Source organism: Melospiza melodia, chromosome 8, assembly GCF_035770615.1.
Source record: "Melospiza melodia melodia isolate bMelMel2 chromosome 8, bMelMel2.pri, whole genome shotgun sequence".
NCBI lineage: Eukaryota > Metazoa > Chordata > Aves > Passeriformes > Passerellidae > Melospiza > Melospiza melodia.
The window spans coordinates 32,867,816-32,887,205 of NC_086201.1; the positions used below are offsets into that span (position 1 = coordinate 32,867,816).

Here is a 19,390-nt window from a genome sequence, read left to right on the forward strand (position 1 = left end):
TTGACATTGACCAAGAGCTTTGTTAAAAGTCTGTGTGTAACCTCATTACAGTGATAATTCAGATAATACAAATACACAACACACAAAAACTCACTAACTGGCTCAGTGACTTCATTCCACTTGCTTGGCTGTATATAAATTACAAATTCTGTGATTGTTACTGATTGAAACTTCTAGAACATCTAAAATGGCTAAAAAATGAACATGAAATTAAAAATGGGATGCTTTTGTGTTAGCTGTGGGTGTGTAGGCGAGGAACAAAAAAAGTAGTAGTATTTGTTCTTAAATGGCTTTAAGCTGAAGGAGGATAAGTTTAGATCAGATATTAGAGGGAAATTCTTTACTGTGGAAGTGGTGAGGCACTGGAGCAGGCTGTTCAGAGAGGCTGTGGATTCCCCATCCCTGGAAGTGTTCAAGGCCAGGCTGGACAGAGTTCCTGCTCTAGTGGAAGGTTCCCTACCCATGGCAGGGGTTTGGAATGAGATCATCTTTAAGATCCCTTCCAACCCAAACCATTCTATGATTCTTATTTTGCAGCGCAACTACATGAGAAAACATCTTTGCTTTGAGTAGAAATATTACATTTGATATTAAAAAAAATATAATGGAAGGCAGATGCTTTGTGTAGAATATTACTATAGATATATATTTAAATCACGTAGCATTTTATGCTTTATCAATTTAAATAGCAATTTGAATACTTCTGATGTTTTCCAGTAGACGCCAGTAATGAAAAGTCAGGTCTAACAGGTCTAACCTAATTAATCTTTACAACATTGTTGCTAGGTAGTCCTGACTTTTGGACACAAAGCTAAGAAATTAAATCATCTGGTAAAGGCCAATGGATGAATCAATAGCAGACTTAAGACTGGAACTCTAGGTTCTTGCTTCCTAGTTTTATTCTGAATCATAAATTGTCTTGTAATTGCTGAAGTGGAGAGGTCAGTCAGAAACAATTTAACTACATTCTAGCTTCTCACATTCATTTCTATGCTTTCTAAAATAGATTCGTTTAAAATCTCTGAAAGACAGTCTAATTCTGATTTCTAATGCAAAAATGTGAACTGAAAATTAAATACTTGTATTTATATGCAAAAAAAGGCACAGATGGTTGTGCCGCTATAAAAAAAAAAAAATTAGATTAGAAGGTTAATTCTTAAGCCTGTCTCTCATTCCCTAGTCTGAGGATCCCTGCATCCCAGCTGGCTGTGCTGGCCTCTCAGTGCTGAAATCATCTTCCTAAGGCATCACAACAAGGGGATGGTCTCCTGGAGGTCTGCTGTTGACATTTGTAGCACAGAAATCTCACCATTCCTTAAAAATATGTCCTTTTAATTCCTGTGCTTCAAGAGAACAAAAACCCAGCAGTGATGTGACTCATCTAGCTGGTGATGTGGTGTTGCTCAGAATTTGCTGTACAGTGGTCTGGAACAACAGCTTAGGGGGATGGTGTGAGCCCTGAGTGGGACAGAGGGGCTGCGGGCAGCACCTTCATGGGTATCCCTGGGTTCTTCTCACTTCCCAGGGTGGTTGGGATGTGCTGGTGGAAGTGCCCTCAGAAAAAACAAGGGGCACCAGCAGTGACAGTGTGCCACTGTGACACTGCATTAATCCATGCAGTGTTCTGCTGGGCCCTAGCTCTTAATTTCAGTTGGTTAAGTTAAACAAAATCATAGACTCATCAAGGTTGGAATAGACCTTTAATGTGACCAGTCCAGCACTGCCACTGTAACTCCTAAACCACATCATCCTGTGCCAGATCCAGATGCCTCTTAAATATCTCCAGGTGTGGTGACTCCACCACCTCCCTGAGCAGCCTATTGCAATGCCTGACAGTGAAAAAAGTTTTCTGATGTTTAGTCTGTCTATCCCCTGTCTCAGCTAAAGGTCATTTCCTCTCATCCTGTCACTGGCATGGCAGAAGAGACTGGCTCCCACCTCACTCCACCCTTTTGTCAGGGATTTCTAGAGGGTGTTGAGATCCCCCATGGAGTCTCTTCTTCTCCAGAGCAGCTCCCTCAGCTGCTCCTCATAGGAATATGAGCAAGAAGCTTCGCCAGCTTCCCTGGAAAGTTTCAGCCCCTCAATATCTCTCCTGAGCTGAAGGGCTCAGTACTGGACACAGCACTTGAGATGTGGCCTCACCAGTACCAAGTACAAAGGGGTTCCCTGGTCCTGCTGGCCACACAATTTCTGATACGGGCCAGGTGCCATTGGCCTTCTTGTTGCCCTAGGCTTAGGTTCATCACAAGCTCAGGTTTATCACAAAGTGGCTCAGGTTCAGCTTTTGCTGACCAGCTGTTTTCCATTGAGCCCATTTCCAGCCACTCTGCTCCCAAGCTTTAGTGCTGCAGGGAGATATTGCAGCCAACATGCAGGACTTTTGTTGTTTAAGTAAAAAAATGGAGTCGATTAAATATAAAAGTGAAGGTGATGAAGTAAAAAAAAATGGGGCTTTCATAGCCTCACAGAATGGTTTAGTTTGGAAGGGGCTATAAAGACCATTCTGTTCCATCTCCCCAGCAGGGACAGCGACAGCTTCCACTAGACCACAGCTTGCTTAAAGCTCCATCCAGCCAACACCTCCATGGATGCGGCATCCATAGTTTTATTTTTATTTAAGGTGTAGTATTTATTTAAGGTGTAAACCTTGCAGAAGAACGGGCATTCTTCACCGTTCCGCCGCCCACCTCGGTGCTGTGCCCGAGCCCCCTCAGGGACCCCGGGACCGGGCAGAGCCCTGCGCTGCCGCCGCCCGCCCGCCGGGGGCGCCCGAGCGCCGCGCCACGTGACCCGTGCCCACGCCCCGCGGAGGCACCGAGCGCCGGGCCGGGCGGACAGGGAGCGCCGCGCCGGGCCAGGCCGGCGGCCGCGGGGCTCACAGCGGCGGGGCGGCCACCGGAGCGCCAGGATGTCGCGGTCCGTTCTGCAGCCCAGCCAGCAGAAGCTGGCCGAGAAGCTCACCATCCTCAACGACCGCGGCGTCGGCATGCTCACCCGGCTCTACAACATCAAGAAGGTGCGGGGGGCCCCGGCCGAGAGGGGGGGTGGATGGGGAGCCGCCCCGGCGAGATCCTCAGCGCCGCTCGGGCCGGCGCTCCGCCGGGCTTGCGGCTGTGCCGGCTGCGCCGCGGCCTAGCGGCGGGGCCCGGGAGGCTGGGCGGGAGCCGCCCGGCCCGGGAATGGGGGCCCGGGGCTTCGGTGCGGCCGCCGCGTCGATCCCGGGAGAGAAGGATGGAGGAATGGAGGCGGCCGGGCCGATCCCGGCGGCGGCCGCAGGAGCGGGGCCTGGGCCCGGCGCAGCCCCCGGAGCCGCTGCCGCTCCGCTGCCGTGCGTGACTCACACGAGCCGCGAGTGGGCAGCGCCGCGGGGCTTTTCCCACGCCAAAACCTGTCGCTACCGGAGGCAAAAAGGGGCTCGGGGTAAAATTAGTAAGTTTAATTTCGATAAGTTCGAGTGCGCGGTTGCTTAGCAGCTCTCGGCGTGAGATGGAGCGGGTGCTTGGGGCAGCTCCCCGGCTGCCCAGGGCAGTGGGTCGGTGTTGGCCTGGTGAGGTGGCTGGGCCGTGCGGGAAACTCCGGGTCTGGGTGTTGGGAGAAGGATGGGTCACGCCTCTTGTTAATTTCTCCGGTGCTCGGTTAATTTCTCTCTGGAGGTAATCGTTGTGCTTTGCTGTAGGAAGGAATGTAGCTCATGGCCGCAGAATCGTAAAATTATTTGGGTTGGAAGGGGACCTTGAAGATCATCTAGTTCCGACCCTTGTGCTGGGTGCTTGTGTCCTTCCCAGCTTCATTTTCCTCATGAGTAATAGACCGTCTGAAAGTGTATGGCCCCTCGACCCACTCTCAGTAATGAATACGAGTCAGGATTTTATTACTTTGCCTTGAACACAATTATTTGAGAGGTTTTTCTAATTTCAAAGAAAATGCTAGTTACTACCTTTGAGCAGCGAGTACACCTTTGTGGGTTCAGTCCATTAAAATTTCAGTGCCGTTCCCATTCTGGGTTCAGCTGCAATGGCAAAGGGAGTTTGAGAGTTCTAGGTGCTTACTTGGTCCTCTGAGTGCTGCACCCAGGTTTCTGTCAGGAGTGACCCTGCCTGACTGACCTGAGGTAAAGGATGAGTTTTGTCAACATTTTTTTCTCATATGGGAAGAAGTAAGAACTACCAGAAGAAGTAATGACTATCAAGTGCGATGTTGATTTTAATTAAGGTGTTTTTTCAGGGAAAAAAGCCCAACAAACCAAGTGGTTAAAGTATTTAAAAGCCAGCATTCATCCAAAGCCATTTCACTATTTGATGTTCACTTTATGTTTCTACAAATCTTCACTGACGTAAATAAGGCATTCTAACTTGATGATTGCAAATTCCTGTCTTTCTGAGAGGTTCCTTTTAGTCTGTAGTTTTGTACATTGGAAAATCCCTTCAGTTAAATATAATTATACTTCTAACAAACAGAAATCCACAATTTATGGGGAAAACCAACAAAAAGAGGAAGTTGTCTGTGTGTGTCCTTGTTGAGCTTTGTGATAAATATCCCAGGTGAAAAATGAGCAAAGGGAATTTCTCCTGAGTGCAGCCCTGCGTTGCAGGGCAGGAAACAGGACTGGAGAAATGAAACCTCTCCTTGGTAGCTCTGCCTTAGCCACTGTGAGTCTGGGCTCTGTTTTCACTCCCAGTGTTCTGATGCAGGGACATTTACCCCTTTTAAATGCTCCAGTGCCTACAGCCATGTTTCTGCTTGGCGTGTGTGCATGGCAGAGTCCTGTTGGCCCATATGGTGGTAGCTCTGCTGCTCTCCTGTTTCGGAAGCGATGCAGATGGACAGGCTCTCTGTAGGGGAGCAGCAGCACTGGGGGTGTCACCACTTTTTCCCGAAATGCCAAGAGCTGAGTCCAAAATTGCTGGGTCTTGCATGCAGAGGGAGAGCAGGCATCAAGTGGTTTGATTATTGTGTCATGCGTAGTTTTGCAAATGTGGAGATGTCCCAGGCACAACTCTTGTGTATTCATGTAGTGATTTGTGAATTCAAATAATTTTCTTCAGCTGCAGTCAGTACTGCTTGACAGGGGGAACTGGCCAACTCAGAGGGTGAGCCCAGAAGTCTTGGGACTGATTATTGTATTTCATTGTGAGTCTCTCTTCAGCCCAGCTGCAGCATCGCTCACTGCTTGGAACACTTTGGTTTTGTTTATTTATTTTTTTTCCTCTCTTTAAGCTGTCAATTCCAAAATGCTGTTTAAGATTCTGTCAGAGCTCTGCTGAAGATGATATTGAAACTGAAAACCACACAATATGTGGGTTTGCGGTTAAAGGAAATGGTTTAGACTTTTTTTAATAAGAGGAAGTGAGAGATTGAAATGTGTGCAGCAGCAGTCGAGATTGTTGTAGATGCTGTCTGCAGAGTACAGATTTTCAAGGATTAAGAGCTTTTTCAACTGTTAGAAACAAAGCAGGAAAATTTTACTTCCCAAAGAATCTCAGAAGTTGTTAAAAGCAGTTAGTAACAATGATTCTTTGTCTCATCTTCCTATACAAAGTTCAGTTTTGTTGCTGTTTGCTTATAGCTGATAATTGTTCATAGTTTCCTGTTTACTGACCTTCTGTGCCCCTGTTGTCTTTTGAAACAGTTAAAAGTTTGTTGTTTTTAAAACAGACTGTCTGACTGTATGGTTTTTTTGCCTCTGAAAGTGACATGGAAATTAGGAAAAGGGAAGTTACTAAGGTAATAGCAGCTGATGAGACAGAACTTAGATTTGCACCCTGCAAGGAGGTGGATTTTTTGTTGCTGTTGTTATTTTGAAGGATGGCTCTTTGCTTGCTGCATTGGGACCGGTATTAGTAATGAATTTGGAACTCTTTCACTTGTGCTTTCTCTCTTGGTTTGTTCCTTCTTTTTTAAAAGAATGTATCCACAGTTGTCTAGGTTATTGTCTACCGTGTAACTTTGGTCATTACTTGCCTACAACTACACCTGTGTAAATCAAAGACAGCAGAGTTTTTCATGCCATCCTGGCTCAGGTGAAGCTTGGATTTCATTATTACCTTCCAGTCTTGTGTTGGTAAGCTTTGTGCAAACGCTGCCATTACTGTTGACTGTTTTGTTTGAGTGGTGGCAGCAGAGAATAATCTTTTTTGTGGGCCTTTTGTTTGTTTATAAAACCCTTGGATACCAGGATGTGTTTACAGTAAGAGATTTGATCTTGAAAAACCTGAAGCAGAGATTTAGGCACAGCCAGTCAAGGGGGTGTGATTTTGGTGAGTGTATAAGTAGTACTAAAGTAAACAGAACTGCTAGGGATAGTAGTTAAGGTCTTGAATTATTTAGACTATATGTTAATCAAACATGAGTCTGTTATTTAGCATGAATTACTTTGCTAGCAGTGTTCTGCTGTTCTTCACAGTATAAGTTTTACGTTTGTTCACAAGATGTTTTTTAAATGTTATTAACAAAACAAATTCTTTTGAGTTTTCAAACTTGGTTACGTAGTATCTGAAAAATGAGGATCTTAAACCAACTCTTAGATGTGAACTGCATCATCAGACTGAAGTCATAGATGAGGGACTTAACTGTTTGCAGAGGCTTTAGCTGACTTTATGTTTTCTTTAAAGGTGTAGTAGTGGAAATACTGGATTTTTACCTATTTTGAGGATGTTAGTACTTGAATTTAAAAGTTGTAAAAGCTAGTTGATTGTTTTATTGGTAGAACCAGTGCATAAAGTGCACAGTTTTGTTCAGGCACTTGAGTAGTTCTTCAGGAAACAGTGGAAGAGATTTTAGATGGTTTTAGGAAGACCATGGGGAAGTTTCCAATGTGCAGAGCTCTGAAGTTTGGAAGGGTGTAGGATTAGATCACCCTTTGGACACAGAGCTCTGTGCTGGAGTGCAGACCTTTGAGCTGAGAGGAAAAGCTCACCAATAATTTAGTTCTGAATTGTAAGGTTGGTGTTGAACAGATAATGTCAGGTAGTGTCTTCAGGTCACTGGGAAGTGTCCCAGGGTGGGGCAGTATTGGCTCCACAGATGTCAGCAGTTCTTTAAAGGTTAAAATGGCAGTGAATGTTTGTGTCTGTCATCTTGGAGCAATGGCTTATGATACTGTCTTATTGATAAGCAGAGGAGTAAGCCCCAAACAAACTCACAGTGCTGGCAATTAAAAAAAAAAATCTTTTGCTCAAGAAACAAACACTTAACTGGTGATACCATATCATACTATTATTTTTCACTCAGAAAAGCAATTAAATTTGTAAAGAAACAGACTTTATAATAAAATAAAAATGTCCCAAAAATATACAGAGTGGGTTTTCCCTTTTGCATCAAGAGTAGATGCCCAGAATTATCTTGTTTCTTGGCTTACAAATACAAGTTACCTTGCTCCCTGTAATCACTGTTCATTTTGTGTTAACACAGAACCAAATCCAGTTTTAGTTCCAAGGGATTTTTAAAGTTGTGTGCAGAGGAGATAGACCTAAAAAGTAATAACAGTTCCCATTTGAGGTTCAGAATAGATAGGGATTTCCCATTGCCTTGCTTCTTTTTATTAAGATGTTATTTTATGGACTACATTGAGGAAAAGTTTTGTGGCAGTGAAACTTCTCTTACTTTTTTTTCTCCTTTGCATTTCACCTGCCCCACATTTGATTAATAGAACCAAGGCCTTAAAGAGGTGCTGCAAACACAAGAGGACAATGTGACTTTATCCCTGTACAGACAGTGTCAAACCCAGTATATTTCATTCATTCACAACGTGATGGGTCACTCTAGTACGGGCAGTTTAGAAGATAATTTACATGTTGACTTTAGCAGGGCTGCTGATGTGACCTCATCTGATTGTTCTCATGAACAATCTGAGGAAGTGCAGTCTGGATGAAGCTGTGATGATGAAAGCAGATGCTTCACCATATTAGGGAATGGCTGTGAAGACCTTAATGTCAGATGGGGATCAGCAGGGTCTTGTTGGGGTGTGTGTTACCTCTGCTTCCAGTCACTCTTTGATTCAACAACCTAGATGATGCCTACAGTGTGCTTAATAAATTTATATGTAGGAAACTGGGACGAGCTGCAGAATCTAATTGAAATTCAGCTTGAGCTTGGAAATTGTAGGTATGGTCTAACAGGCTTGGAAGTGGCTGAGCAAGTATGGTTGTGAGCTATTTTGTGCTTAGTGGAATTTAAAGGACAAAATGAGAAGTAATGAGATTTAAAGTCTGAAGAAAATAGCTGGGAAAGGTTAGGGACATCCCAGGACAAAGAAGAGCCAGGTAAGTTTTGCTGCAAAAAATCAGGAATGACATGAGTTTATGTAAATGTGAGCAAGATAATCTGAAGGAAGAGTAAGTAGTTTTTTTCCTCTACATCTCCTTCATTGAGATTCATTGAAAACATACCTGATTGACCACTCTTTTCAAGGAAGATGTGGACAAAATGGAGAAAGTTCAGGGCAAAATAATAAGGACAAGTGGTGCAGAAAATTGCACCCGTTAAAAAAAAGGGAATGTTCTTTCAAGTCAGCCTATAAGTCATACAAATTTATAAAAAATTAGGACCGCAGTAGAGAGATGGGGAATAGTTTATGCCATCCAGTGTGACCACCAGAGATCAAGAAGTGATGGATTGAATTAAATATTGGAAAACTGAATTGAATATTTGAAAAGACTGTGAGAATGTCTTTGAATGTAGCCTTTTTGAGACCTGTAAGTAAAGATGTGGCAGACATATCCCAGGAGCAACACAGATTCAGTTGATCTTGCCTTGGAACAGGAGAGGTAGGTAGGCAATTTCTTGTGGTCCTTCCTGGCCTTTTCTTCTCATTTCACATGAATTTACGTTTCACTTAATTGAATTTCTGAGTAGTGATACTCTAGGATTTAAAGTAAGGTGTGTACTTGGGGTTCAACACACACCAAATAATGAGTAAACACAGGGAAGGTGTCTTGCTTAGATCTAGGAAACACTGGGCTGACTGTAACACCTTCAATTGTAATTTTGAATTGATATGAAGGTACATTATATTTCCAATTTGGAACCCTAGTAAATAGAAAGTGCAACAGCTGCTAAATTTCTAATAATTTTGTGCTATATTTTGGATATGTCCAAGGCCTTTAGAGACTCTTCATAAAGTAGTTACATGGAGATTTTCTTCTGCTTCCATATCTTGGTTGAAACTGTAAGCATAATGTGTATCAAGAGGCAGGTTTACCTTTCATCAAGGTAACTGCAAGCATAAGAAATGTAATTTACTTAGTACAAAGTCACTCTAGCATGCTGGTGTGGGACAGTTAAATTTTAGCCATCAAAAGTATTAAACTATAATAATTTGTCAATGTGTTCCCAGCTAATTCTTGCATCTTGTTGGATAGACTTTACAAGGGACAAGGCTTTATTCACAAAACTTAGCTGGGACCAGCCTGTTTAATAATCAATTTAGGCTTCCACAACCTAAAATACAGGCAAGGAGTTGTGGTGGGCTTAATGAGAGATATTAAAGCAAATGTGGTGTGAACCACTATTCAAAGCAGCTCTGTATTGTTTATTCCCCTCTCTTTCCTTCTCAGTAGTTTTGCTGTTTCAGAATTAGAGATTGCGGGTTCATAATATTAATTATTTTAAATGCATGGCAGAAACAAGGAGTATGTTATAGGTTTTATCCTACAGAAATATAATTAATGGTGAAAATATTTTTTAATGTTATATTTAGTATAATTTACAGGCTGCACAGCTGGAAACCAGGCATGCAAACTTAGAGATATGTCTTAGCATGAAGCCTTTAATGCCAGCAGCTTTTCCAAGGCAAGAAGTTTTACTGTGCTGCCTTTCTGGCCTTTCTAAAGAAAGTGCTGTAGTAAACTGTAAATACAGGAGCTTTTCCTGGTTTTTGGTCTGAGGCATCCTGAATTTCTGTTTACTAATCCAAGTTACTAACTTGGGGAATGGCATAGGTTTTATGGTCATTGAAATTCCATCAGTTTCCTTGTTAAATTCACAGTTTTGTTGTGCAGATTCATCTGTAAATGGAATTTAAAGGTGAAGTGATTTGTTGACTGAGATTATTTCAGTGTATGTTGTCACAGTCAAGTGGAGCTGTGCTTAGCAGTGTTTTATCTCAACTCTGCATTAACAGCAAATCTCTTGAAGTAATAAATACATTAAATTGCTGCAAAGTATGGTTTATGATAATCTGCTGGTGTAGGAAGTTTGGGGGATGAAAATACAAAATTTTCAATTCAAGTGGCCCTGTTTCTCTTTTATTGGGAGACAGCCCTGCTGCTAATTTAGAGTAGTTTGGTTTAGCAACAACAAAAGGAAATAAATAATAGGTGTTTTCATAATACAATAAATATTTAGGCTTTATTTTTTTACCATCCTAAGCCATGTAATTCAGGTGATACTTCCCAGTATTCTTATTCAAGGGCACATAACAGGTTGGTGTGAATGAGTGGCATGAGTGAGGTTCAGAGGTTTTAAATGCAAGTTTGGGACACTGACTACTGACGCTGATTGTACCTGAACATAAGCTTCCTTTTATCCTTGCCACTTCAGCTGCATGGATATAGTCATTTTGTTGATTGATGTTTTTTTTCTTCTCCTTCAACATCCTCTGCCCTCAAGTAGGAAGTCAAATGTTAAACTTAGATTTTTGCAGTGAGAGCTGTAACAGTATTGGGGCAAGAGGTCTCTTTGCTGTATATTAGTGTTGGTGTATTCTGGGCCAAAGGCAGCTGAAGTGGTTTCTGTTTTCCTGTTTAGAGGACACTTATCTTAGATGTAGGCCTTAAGCAGATTTTTGTAGTTGGCTGCTTCTGAATGAGTACAACGCAGAAAGTATAGATATATGTAGTATTCTTAATTTTCAAAGTGAAATTAGTATAGAAGAACCTAATAGCATCAAGTGAGGAAGAGAATCTGAATTTTGTGTAATAATAATATAATTATTTACCTCAGTAGGACAGGTAGGAAAATGCTGCTTTAATTCCAAACATATGGCCTGAACATGTGCAAACAGTGCAGGTAGTCTGATCTCTCTGAAGCTTGATAGCTGTGCAGATGATAGCAAATCAGTATTGTAAATAGTGAATTTCTCAGCTACAGAAATCATATTTATTCTTTTTGGTAGTTGCACAGAATGCCTTTACTTAGTAGAGAGCTTATCACAGCAGGGTACCATTCTGAAGATCTGTGGAAAGAAATGCTGTGTAACTTGAAGAAATCCAGCATCTGAATCCATTAATTTTTTTTAAGAATTATGTAGATTAGTTTCTAACCATAACTTAGCATGATCTTTTTCAGAATAGCTGCTTATCAGCTGTTCAGTAATATACAAAGGAATTCAGAGTTGACTGCTGGGAGATTCTTTGAGTATAATGTTTTGGGGCTGAAGCAGCTGGAATCTCATAGCTTCAGAATTGTATTCTGTGAATGCTGCACTAGTAAGAACATTTTTAATTGGTGAAGTTCTTTTTAATGCTCAAAATTGTAGTAATTCTGTGTTGTGGGGTTTTTCCTAATAAGAAAAACTTGGTTTTGGCTGGTGCTTGGAATTCTGTGTGAATACTGGAGAGCTGTATTTGGGAAATGGCCTTTGTATGTTCTACCACAATGTTCCTACCCATTACAGTACTCACAAAGGATTTTGTATTGACTAATACAACTATTAAAAGAAAAAACTACATTTCTTATCTACATTCTAAGGCTGTTACCCTCAATATCTTTGATCTTTTTACAGCAAAATTCTGTTTATGTGTCTTACCACACTTTGATGTTTGTGCAAAAGTGCTAGGATTGGAGTTTGCATATTAATTCTTTTATGCTTTATAGAGTAAACTATGGGGAGTTTGAAGTCCCTTCACCATTTTGGGAGAGGTTTAACTTACGGACACTGTTTTACCTGTGATGCTGAATGCAGGTAATTATGGATGAAAACTGTTGATGCAACAACAGCTGGTTCTAAGATCTGTAAATAGCAGTTTTTGGAGCTGAGCTGCTGTGGAGCATGGGAGAGAGAAGAAAAAGCATTGACCCACTCATTCAGTGACATCTCTTGTCCTCTTTCAATTCAGCCTAGGTAGGCTGGTGCAGCTTTCTAGAAGCTGGAATTGTGGTGTGCGTGAGGGATGCCTCTAATATCTTGCAGGAATGTTCTTATTTATTAATCAGTCTGGTGTAGTTCATTAGTAGGAAGAGTTAGAGTTGCTTCAAGTATGATGCCAGCTAACTAATGATGGGGGAAGCAAAGGAGGAGCACATTCCCAGATATGGAGAGGATTGCCAGTTAGACTGAGGAGAACACTTCTCTTTTCTGGGGGCTGAGTTCCTGAAGGCACAGGAGGATGTGCATGTTGATGTTTTCAGATCTCTGTTTCCTTCTGAGTGTGTGTGTAAGGGCTGGGGTAGAACATAAGTTTTAGTAAACATTTTGAAGAGCTGATTTATAGGAAGGAAAACATCTGCTTGTAGCAAAAATAAGGAGTGTGTGTGGAAGGAGTGTTTGAACTCAGACTGAAAAATTTATGAAGTCAACAGTGGCAGATTTCTTGTCTCCTATATAACAGCAACCATGCTGGAATTTAACAGGGCAGCAAAAGTACACAGGGCATGAATATAAGTCAGTTAACTTGTTTTCTTAGTAATCCTTCTAGTAGAGCAAGTTACATGTTTTGTGGCAAGAACAACAAATTGAAATAATTTGACAAAGGTTCTGACACCCGTGACACATAGTTAATTGAAATTTCATAAATTTGAAGCTCTCTGTTGAATATTTAATGCCTTTTTACAGTATATAGCTTGTACTTTTGAATTGCATAGACTTTAAGGTGTGTACAGAACAGCTCTTTTTTGACATGTGTGGTTTGCTGCTCTAAGGAGATTGAAGCAACAATTTAATATCTAACATACTGTGGATGTTGCTGAATTGATTTTCATTATCAATTCCTGTTATATTATAGATATGATGCTGTAACAAAGTTTAGTACCTTTGTGGGAAATTTAGCAAATATGAGCATTTTGATATCAGAATAGTACATGAGTATACATCATGATGGTCATGTACTACTACTGGTAGGTGTTTTAGAAACTTTCAATAATGACTCTTTTGTTTGTTTTTTTTTCTTGGCTACCGTTTCTTTTTCAGGTATGTAAAACTTCACTGAGTTTCTCTCCTTTTTCCCCTGTAGTTGCATGTGATGTTTGTTAACTTTTTTCCCTCTCCACCTGAACTTAGTTTGGAAGTACTATTAGTAGTTACATATCTCAGTATATTCACAGTGCTTTGCACAATAGTTAAATTCTAATAAGTGTAAAGTTGTTTGTGAGTATTAGAATAATCAACATCCAGTAGAAAGTGTGCTGACTAGAGTAACAGATGGTTGTCATGTTCTCTTGGTTGTAGGTAATAGTCTATTAGTTCACATAAATGTAATACTTTAGAATTTAAGAGTAATTTGTTTATATGTAATTTTTCTCTCTTTTTATTACACTGCTTTCCCAGCAAGGACAAGTTTGGAAGGTTTGCAAAGCTTTTCACCTTCCCTTTGCCCGCTTGCCCGCTTTCAGAATCGGTCTCATACTCCATGACTTCTGTCTCTACAGTCCACAACTCGGTCATAGAAATCAATGTGGAAAAGTTTTTTAAATGAGTTGTCATTTGAGTTCACTCTGTTGTGTAGAAACGCCTAGCATGTAATTTAGTTTTGCATGAGACGTGAAACTCCTTTGCAAACCCCTCTGAGGAAAACAAAACTAGATGAATATTTGAGAGAAACACGATTTGAGCGCATATTTTGTCATGTAAGTAATGCTGCTTGTAGTGTGTTAGTCCCAATGAAATGGTGTGGCATGGCTCCCTAGCCAGAGTAGCAGAGCAGTGTCTGGCAGCATGCACTGTAGCTGGCAACAAACAGGAGGTGCTTCCCCAGGTGTCTGTCCAGAGAAGCTGTGCTGATCCGTCTACGTAAGTTATTGAACAGACCTAACACTTAGCTCTGACTTGGCATCAAAATTTAGTGGAACTTTTAGATTGCTGCTTTTAAAGCTCAGCCTATGCTGCTCTAGGAATAAAGAACACGAGTAAAACTTCAGTTTAAGGAAATAGACTGTGTTAGGCAAATATTGGTGGTTTGATTGTGGGATGGAAAGTTGTCTTAGAGTTACAAGTGGGAAAAAAATTCAATGCAGATTGGTGGTGGGGTGTTTAGTTTTGTTTCACAAAGGATAGTTTAATCATTTCATGTGCCCAGCACTGTCCTCCACAGATGATGACATGATCGAGTTCTCTAACAGTTTGTTAACTCCAGATGAATACAATACTACCTCAAACCAGGAATAGCATTAAAAGGAAACATTTTTTTTTTCTCCTTCTTTTAGGACTGAGTTTTTTCCCTCACTGCTGTTCTGCACTAACTGCTTTGATACTTCCATGCATCTTTTTCAGTAGAAGAGCATCTCTGTACTGTTTCCCATTGCATATTTCAGCTGTGACAGTCCCTGCACTTTGCCTTTCATTTTATCACCTGCTCACTAAAAGCAAACAAACGAAAAGAGGAATCTTTCTAGTTTGTCTTCAGATTTGCAACTATCACTTAGCTTTACAGGGATGATTGTGTTTCTACTTCATTTTGTATTGTATTTTTTTATAGGCATGTGGTGACCCCAAAGCCAAACCATCCTATCTTATTGACAAAAACCTGGAATCTGCTGTCAAATTCATAGTCAGGAAGTTTCCAGCAGTAGAAACACGCAACAACAATGTAAGTATCAAATGGCTGTGTAACTATTTTTCTTACTACCCTTTCAGCACCATCTGGGAGGTTTACATTTTCTTATAAAGCATCTGATGCTGACAGTTGCAGTTGGAACCTAGTTGTTGATTCAAATGTCTGGCAGGATACTTGAGAAGGAGCTGTCTTTAAGGAGAGACAATGAAACTGTAATTCTGGATGGGTTTTGTTAGGATAGGATTCTTTCTGGTGTTCTTTTTGCCTGCTCTCTTCCATGCCATTTCAAACAATTGTCAATGGGAAGAAATCCTTGGAAAAATCATGCCTTACTTATTAGAAAATCCTGGTGACCAGACTGATTGAAGAAGATGAAAGCTGCATAACTTTATTTGAGATGTGTCCTAACCAGCAGATCAGTAAAAAAACGCGTCTGCAAAGTGGGAAGAAGTGTTTGTACTTTACAGGTACCCTTGCCTATGGAGTCAGGGTTATTTATGCCTGTGGAAATAAAGAATGCTTTAGTACATGAGGAGAAACATTGTGTAGTACAAAAATATGGAAATAAAATTGTTTCCTCTTCATATAGTGAATTTAGTTGCAGAAGTAAATTATATTTTGCCTTTGAGTGGCTCTGTATTGCTGAGTTTGGCTTTGAAGCCTTTTTTTTAGGTAATTGTTAGGCTAGAGGCAGGCATTTTGGCAGGTGATGTACTCTTGTTTCCCTGTTTCAATTTGAAACACAAGGGCCCTTCAGATGTTTGTTTTACCTGCTTATATTTCTTTCCAAAGGTGGGAAGTGGAGGTAGGTGTTGGGTTTGCATGTTCCCTGCATGCAAGTGCCTGCCTGTTTGGGAAGTTTCTGCAGAATGATAGGGGTGATAGCAATGAGAATAATTAGATTATTTTACATTGTCATCTCAAATTTTTAAGTAATGTCTCCAGTAATACCAATGGAGAAAAAACCCAAAGAAACCAGAAGAAAACTTTACCTTATGGAGGAAACAATTTCATTAACAATGTGCTTTTTCACTTTAAAACTTGTACATGCTTTGCACTATCTAATATTGCTTATCTCTGTATTGAATTTGATTGTGTGAGTAACAAATAGAGAAATTCTTTATCAAATTAATGTGAAAATAGTAAATCTGTTAAACCATGTTTGGTAAATGCTTCTGTGTTCTCTAACCTTGGGTGGCAGATCAACTGTTAAAAGATAATGTACATAGAATTTACTTACTGCAGCTGCATGTATGCTTTAAATGTCTTCCAGTTGTTGATTATCAGTTTGGAACTTAACTAATGATAGACATTTAAGGATTTGTTGCTGTGAAGTTTATGGAAAGAGATCAAAGAAAACTTGCTGTATTTTGACAATCACAGTTTCTAAAATAGGACACACTCACAATATTTTGTCATTGCTGTGTGTTTATTTACTATGAGCCAGCCAGGCCTGTGTTTATCAAACACAGTTGACAAAAGCCTACCCTCCTTATGGATGAGCACTCTTTAAAGCAGGATTTTAAGCTCTAGCAGTAGGCAGCTGGGGTGTCTGTCCTGCAGTCACAGCTGATGGCATTTCACTTAGTTATTTGCAGGTGTTTCCCACAGAGTGTTGTGACTCCCATAAAAACAAAAGGGTGATCAGAGATTTAAAAGGGCAAGAAGCTAATTGGAACAGAGACACTTTGATTAAGGAAATATCACAAAGGATTACTGCAGTGGAAATAGCTAAGAAATTGTGAGCTGTGTTTCTTCCTTGCAGTGAAAATTCCAGAGCACCCTTTCAGGGAGGGGTTTTGAGTTTTGTATGTTGGAGTACAGCAGTTGCCACTGCCTAGCACTGTGTACCTTTGCTTTCAACATGTCAGCAGGTGATGGTGCTGAACAAGCTTGCATTCAGTTTTAGAGAATAGATAGTGCCACCTTTTTTGATTTTTTTTAACCTATTTTAGTTGTTTTTTCTTAGGTATTGTCATCTACAGTGTTTTGTGTTGTAGAAATGAGTGACACATTTGATTGAGGTTTCTAAGCAATGTTTGCTGTAATCAGATTATCTTGGAAAGCATGAATTTTCATTCTGTTGAAACAAGTAATTCTGTTGTATTTGCTATTGGTATCTTTTACATCTTTATCCATGGAAAACTGAGTTCCTGGTTTGTTCCTCCTTCGGTGTTTGACGTGCTGAGTCATCAGAGCAAAGTCTGACAGTTGCTGGTTTTCAATATTGTACTGAGAGTGAAAGCTTGTGGGTAGTTTGAACAGGGAAGTGGCTGATGAATCCTTGCTGATGAGGCTGGAAATTTTAATTGAGTAGTTCATTTTCCAGAGGATTAATTATAGATAACTGTGCACCTTATCAGTTCATAACTCTGTCTCCCATTGTTCAAGGGCAGTCCCTGTGATGTCTTACACCTGCCCTTTCTTTTCCAATAACCATTGTCAATCACATAATCTTGAAATTGTGCAGTTTGAAGACCAGGCTCTTAAACTGTTAATGAAATGGGCCACCAGGGTAGTACTGCTGCACACTGTATGAAATAACCTGCAAAGGAAGGAATAAAGAAAAATATAATACAAGCAAAAATATAATACAAGCAGAAATTTGAAGGATTCAAAAAGTGAGAAACAAGATAGAGTCCTGTTTGAAAGGAAAGTTTCTTCTGTGTTTGGAGGTGCTTTATAATTACTATTTATAATTATTATAAATTGACTAAAGTTTTGTTATGAAAAAGCCTTCTAAGCTGCAGATGGCTTCCAAAAACTTTTTAGCACCATTGTTCTTGGTCAGGTGTATGATCTGATTGTGCTTGTATTGACTCAGAGTAGCATTTATTGTTACTGAATTTCCTGGCCTGGCTTCAGAAGGAAAGTTCCAAAGTAAGGGATGCAGAAGCAGCCTGATTTTTCAGATGGTTATTTAGACTTCATCCTCTTGTAAGGGGATACATGTGAGGTTCTTGTCACAGTGAACTCAAAAAAATGTTCTAGGACCTAAAAGTTACTCTGTTCTCAGTCAATGCTAATACTTAATACCTTTTAAAACCAGAATAAAATACTTCACAGTGGGGAACTGGAGATGCAGAGAGGAAAAGACAGAAATTTTTTTTAGCTTGTGAGTAGGATTTGATAAATCTGCTGCCTGTGCTGGTAAAGCTCCATGTCTTTATGTGATAAAGTTGTAGCCCTCCTTCTGTTTTCTCAAATACCACCTAGAACAAGTAGTGAGAATATCTGCCTTCTTTCTTGAACATGTCTTTTTCTTGGTTTGTTCCTCAGCAATTTCCTTGTTGAAGAACTTTTTTTTTTACATGTCTCTTGGAAAAAATTGATGTTCTGTCATTGCTTAGCACAAAGCAGACCAGTGAATCATCACTTTGAAATTCCTAAGTGTATAGTTAGTGAGGGAAAGGTGTGTTTTCCAGATAATGCTAGTCTTCATCACCTAGTAGGTATGTTCATATCAATTCCATTTTTGTTTTGTATTGACTAATTTTCTGCTGCATTGTGTCTGTGGGGACTGGAAATAAGATCACTTGGGAGCAGAGGATAAGCAGTGTGAGCATTTCCAGTCTACCTGGGTTAGGATCTATTAGTTTTGAATTAGTTCACTTTATTGTTTTGAATTTTTGCCTTTTCCCTTTTAGATCCCAGTGTGTGTTTGGTTTGCCTCCTGTGTCTTTCACAGTTTCACTTCACAACAAGCTGATCACATACAAATTAGATGGGTGTGGGAGAGGTGGTGTGGGCACAGAGTGTCTGAACCTCCTTGGCTAAAGGTTATTAGAAATCATTAATGCATGCTTTTATTAAATGCTTTCTGCTATTAAAAAAACCCTAAAACCCACACTTTATAACCAGGCTTGATTTTTAATTTGTGATGGGCGCTTTCAGTAATTAGTCTCTTTCAGAACACTTAATACAAATAATAACCTGATTTTCAAAGTTTTTTCTTTTGGCCCTGCAAGTGCTACAGGTTGTCAAGGAAAATGTCATTTGTTTGCTTGTTTCTAATGAAGCATTTAGTACTGTAATTTTCATAGCTCTAGTGAAGATAATTTAGAAACTTCTATCATCTCTGGAAAAGTAACTTTGGAGTCTCAGCTCTGCTGCCTCATGTATTGGTAATCCCTTTTTACTAATCATTTATTTTTGAGGAAATTATATAGTCATTAAAGCCATCACTGCTGTTTTCTTAAGTCTAACTTAAATTATTCCCATATTCAGTAAATGGTAACATTTTTCTCCACCTTTCTGGGATCTCAGATCTCTTGCATGGAGACTTTCCAGATAACTTCCAAGTTGCTTAAGCAACCAAATTCCACCATAAAACTTAAGTGGCCTTTTCCATGAAGATTAAAACCTTTTCCAGGTGAGGGGGTGCCATGCACAGCTGCTTTTTCACCTCTGCTCTTGCTCAGGGAGCTGATAGTAGTAAAGAGATAAATTTTCCAGAAGTCATTGAGGCAGCAGTTTAGGTTATGGATGTTCCTCTGCATGAGTGAAGTCAGATGATGAGCAGTTATTCTCTGTGCAGCTTTGTATGAACAGTTAAAATGTCTTATGCTTGAGAATAGAATATATTAATGATAGTTTCTTTCACAAGAAAATACAAAACATTTACAAATAAAAAAAAATTATCTACATTTTTACTAAAAAGTCATTCAAAATTCCAAGTG

The 19,390-nt window shown here is 40.1% G+C and overlaps 1 protein-coding gene across 4 annotated transcripts in view; it reads left to right on the top strand.

Moving 5' to 3' along the window:
• Positions 1–2,862: 2,862 nt before the first annotated feature.
• NCKAP1 (NCK associated protein 1) overlaps positions 2,863–19,390 on the top strand; it is a 52,897-nt gene continuing 36,369 nt past the window's right edge. For 2 of the 4 annotated variants that reach the window (XM_063162594.1, XM_063162595.1), the window contains exons 1-3: positions 2,881–3,019; positions 13,487–13,504; positions 14,634–14,744. In XM_063162594.1, coding sequence (XP_063018664.1) covers positions 2,912–3,019; positions 13,487–13,504; positions 14,634–14,744 — 237 coding nt within the window. In that variant the 5' untranslated portion in view covers positions 2,881–2,911. Of the gene's footprint in view, positions 3,020–13,486; positions 13,505–14,633; positions 14,745–19,390 lie in introns of all 4 variants that reach the window. The other 2 variants (XM_063162596.1, XM_063162597.1) reach the window with 1 other exon arrangement.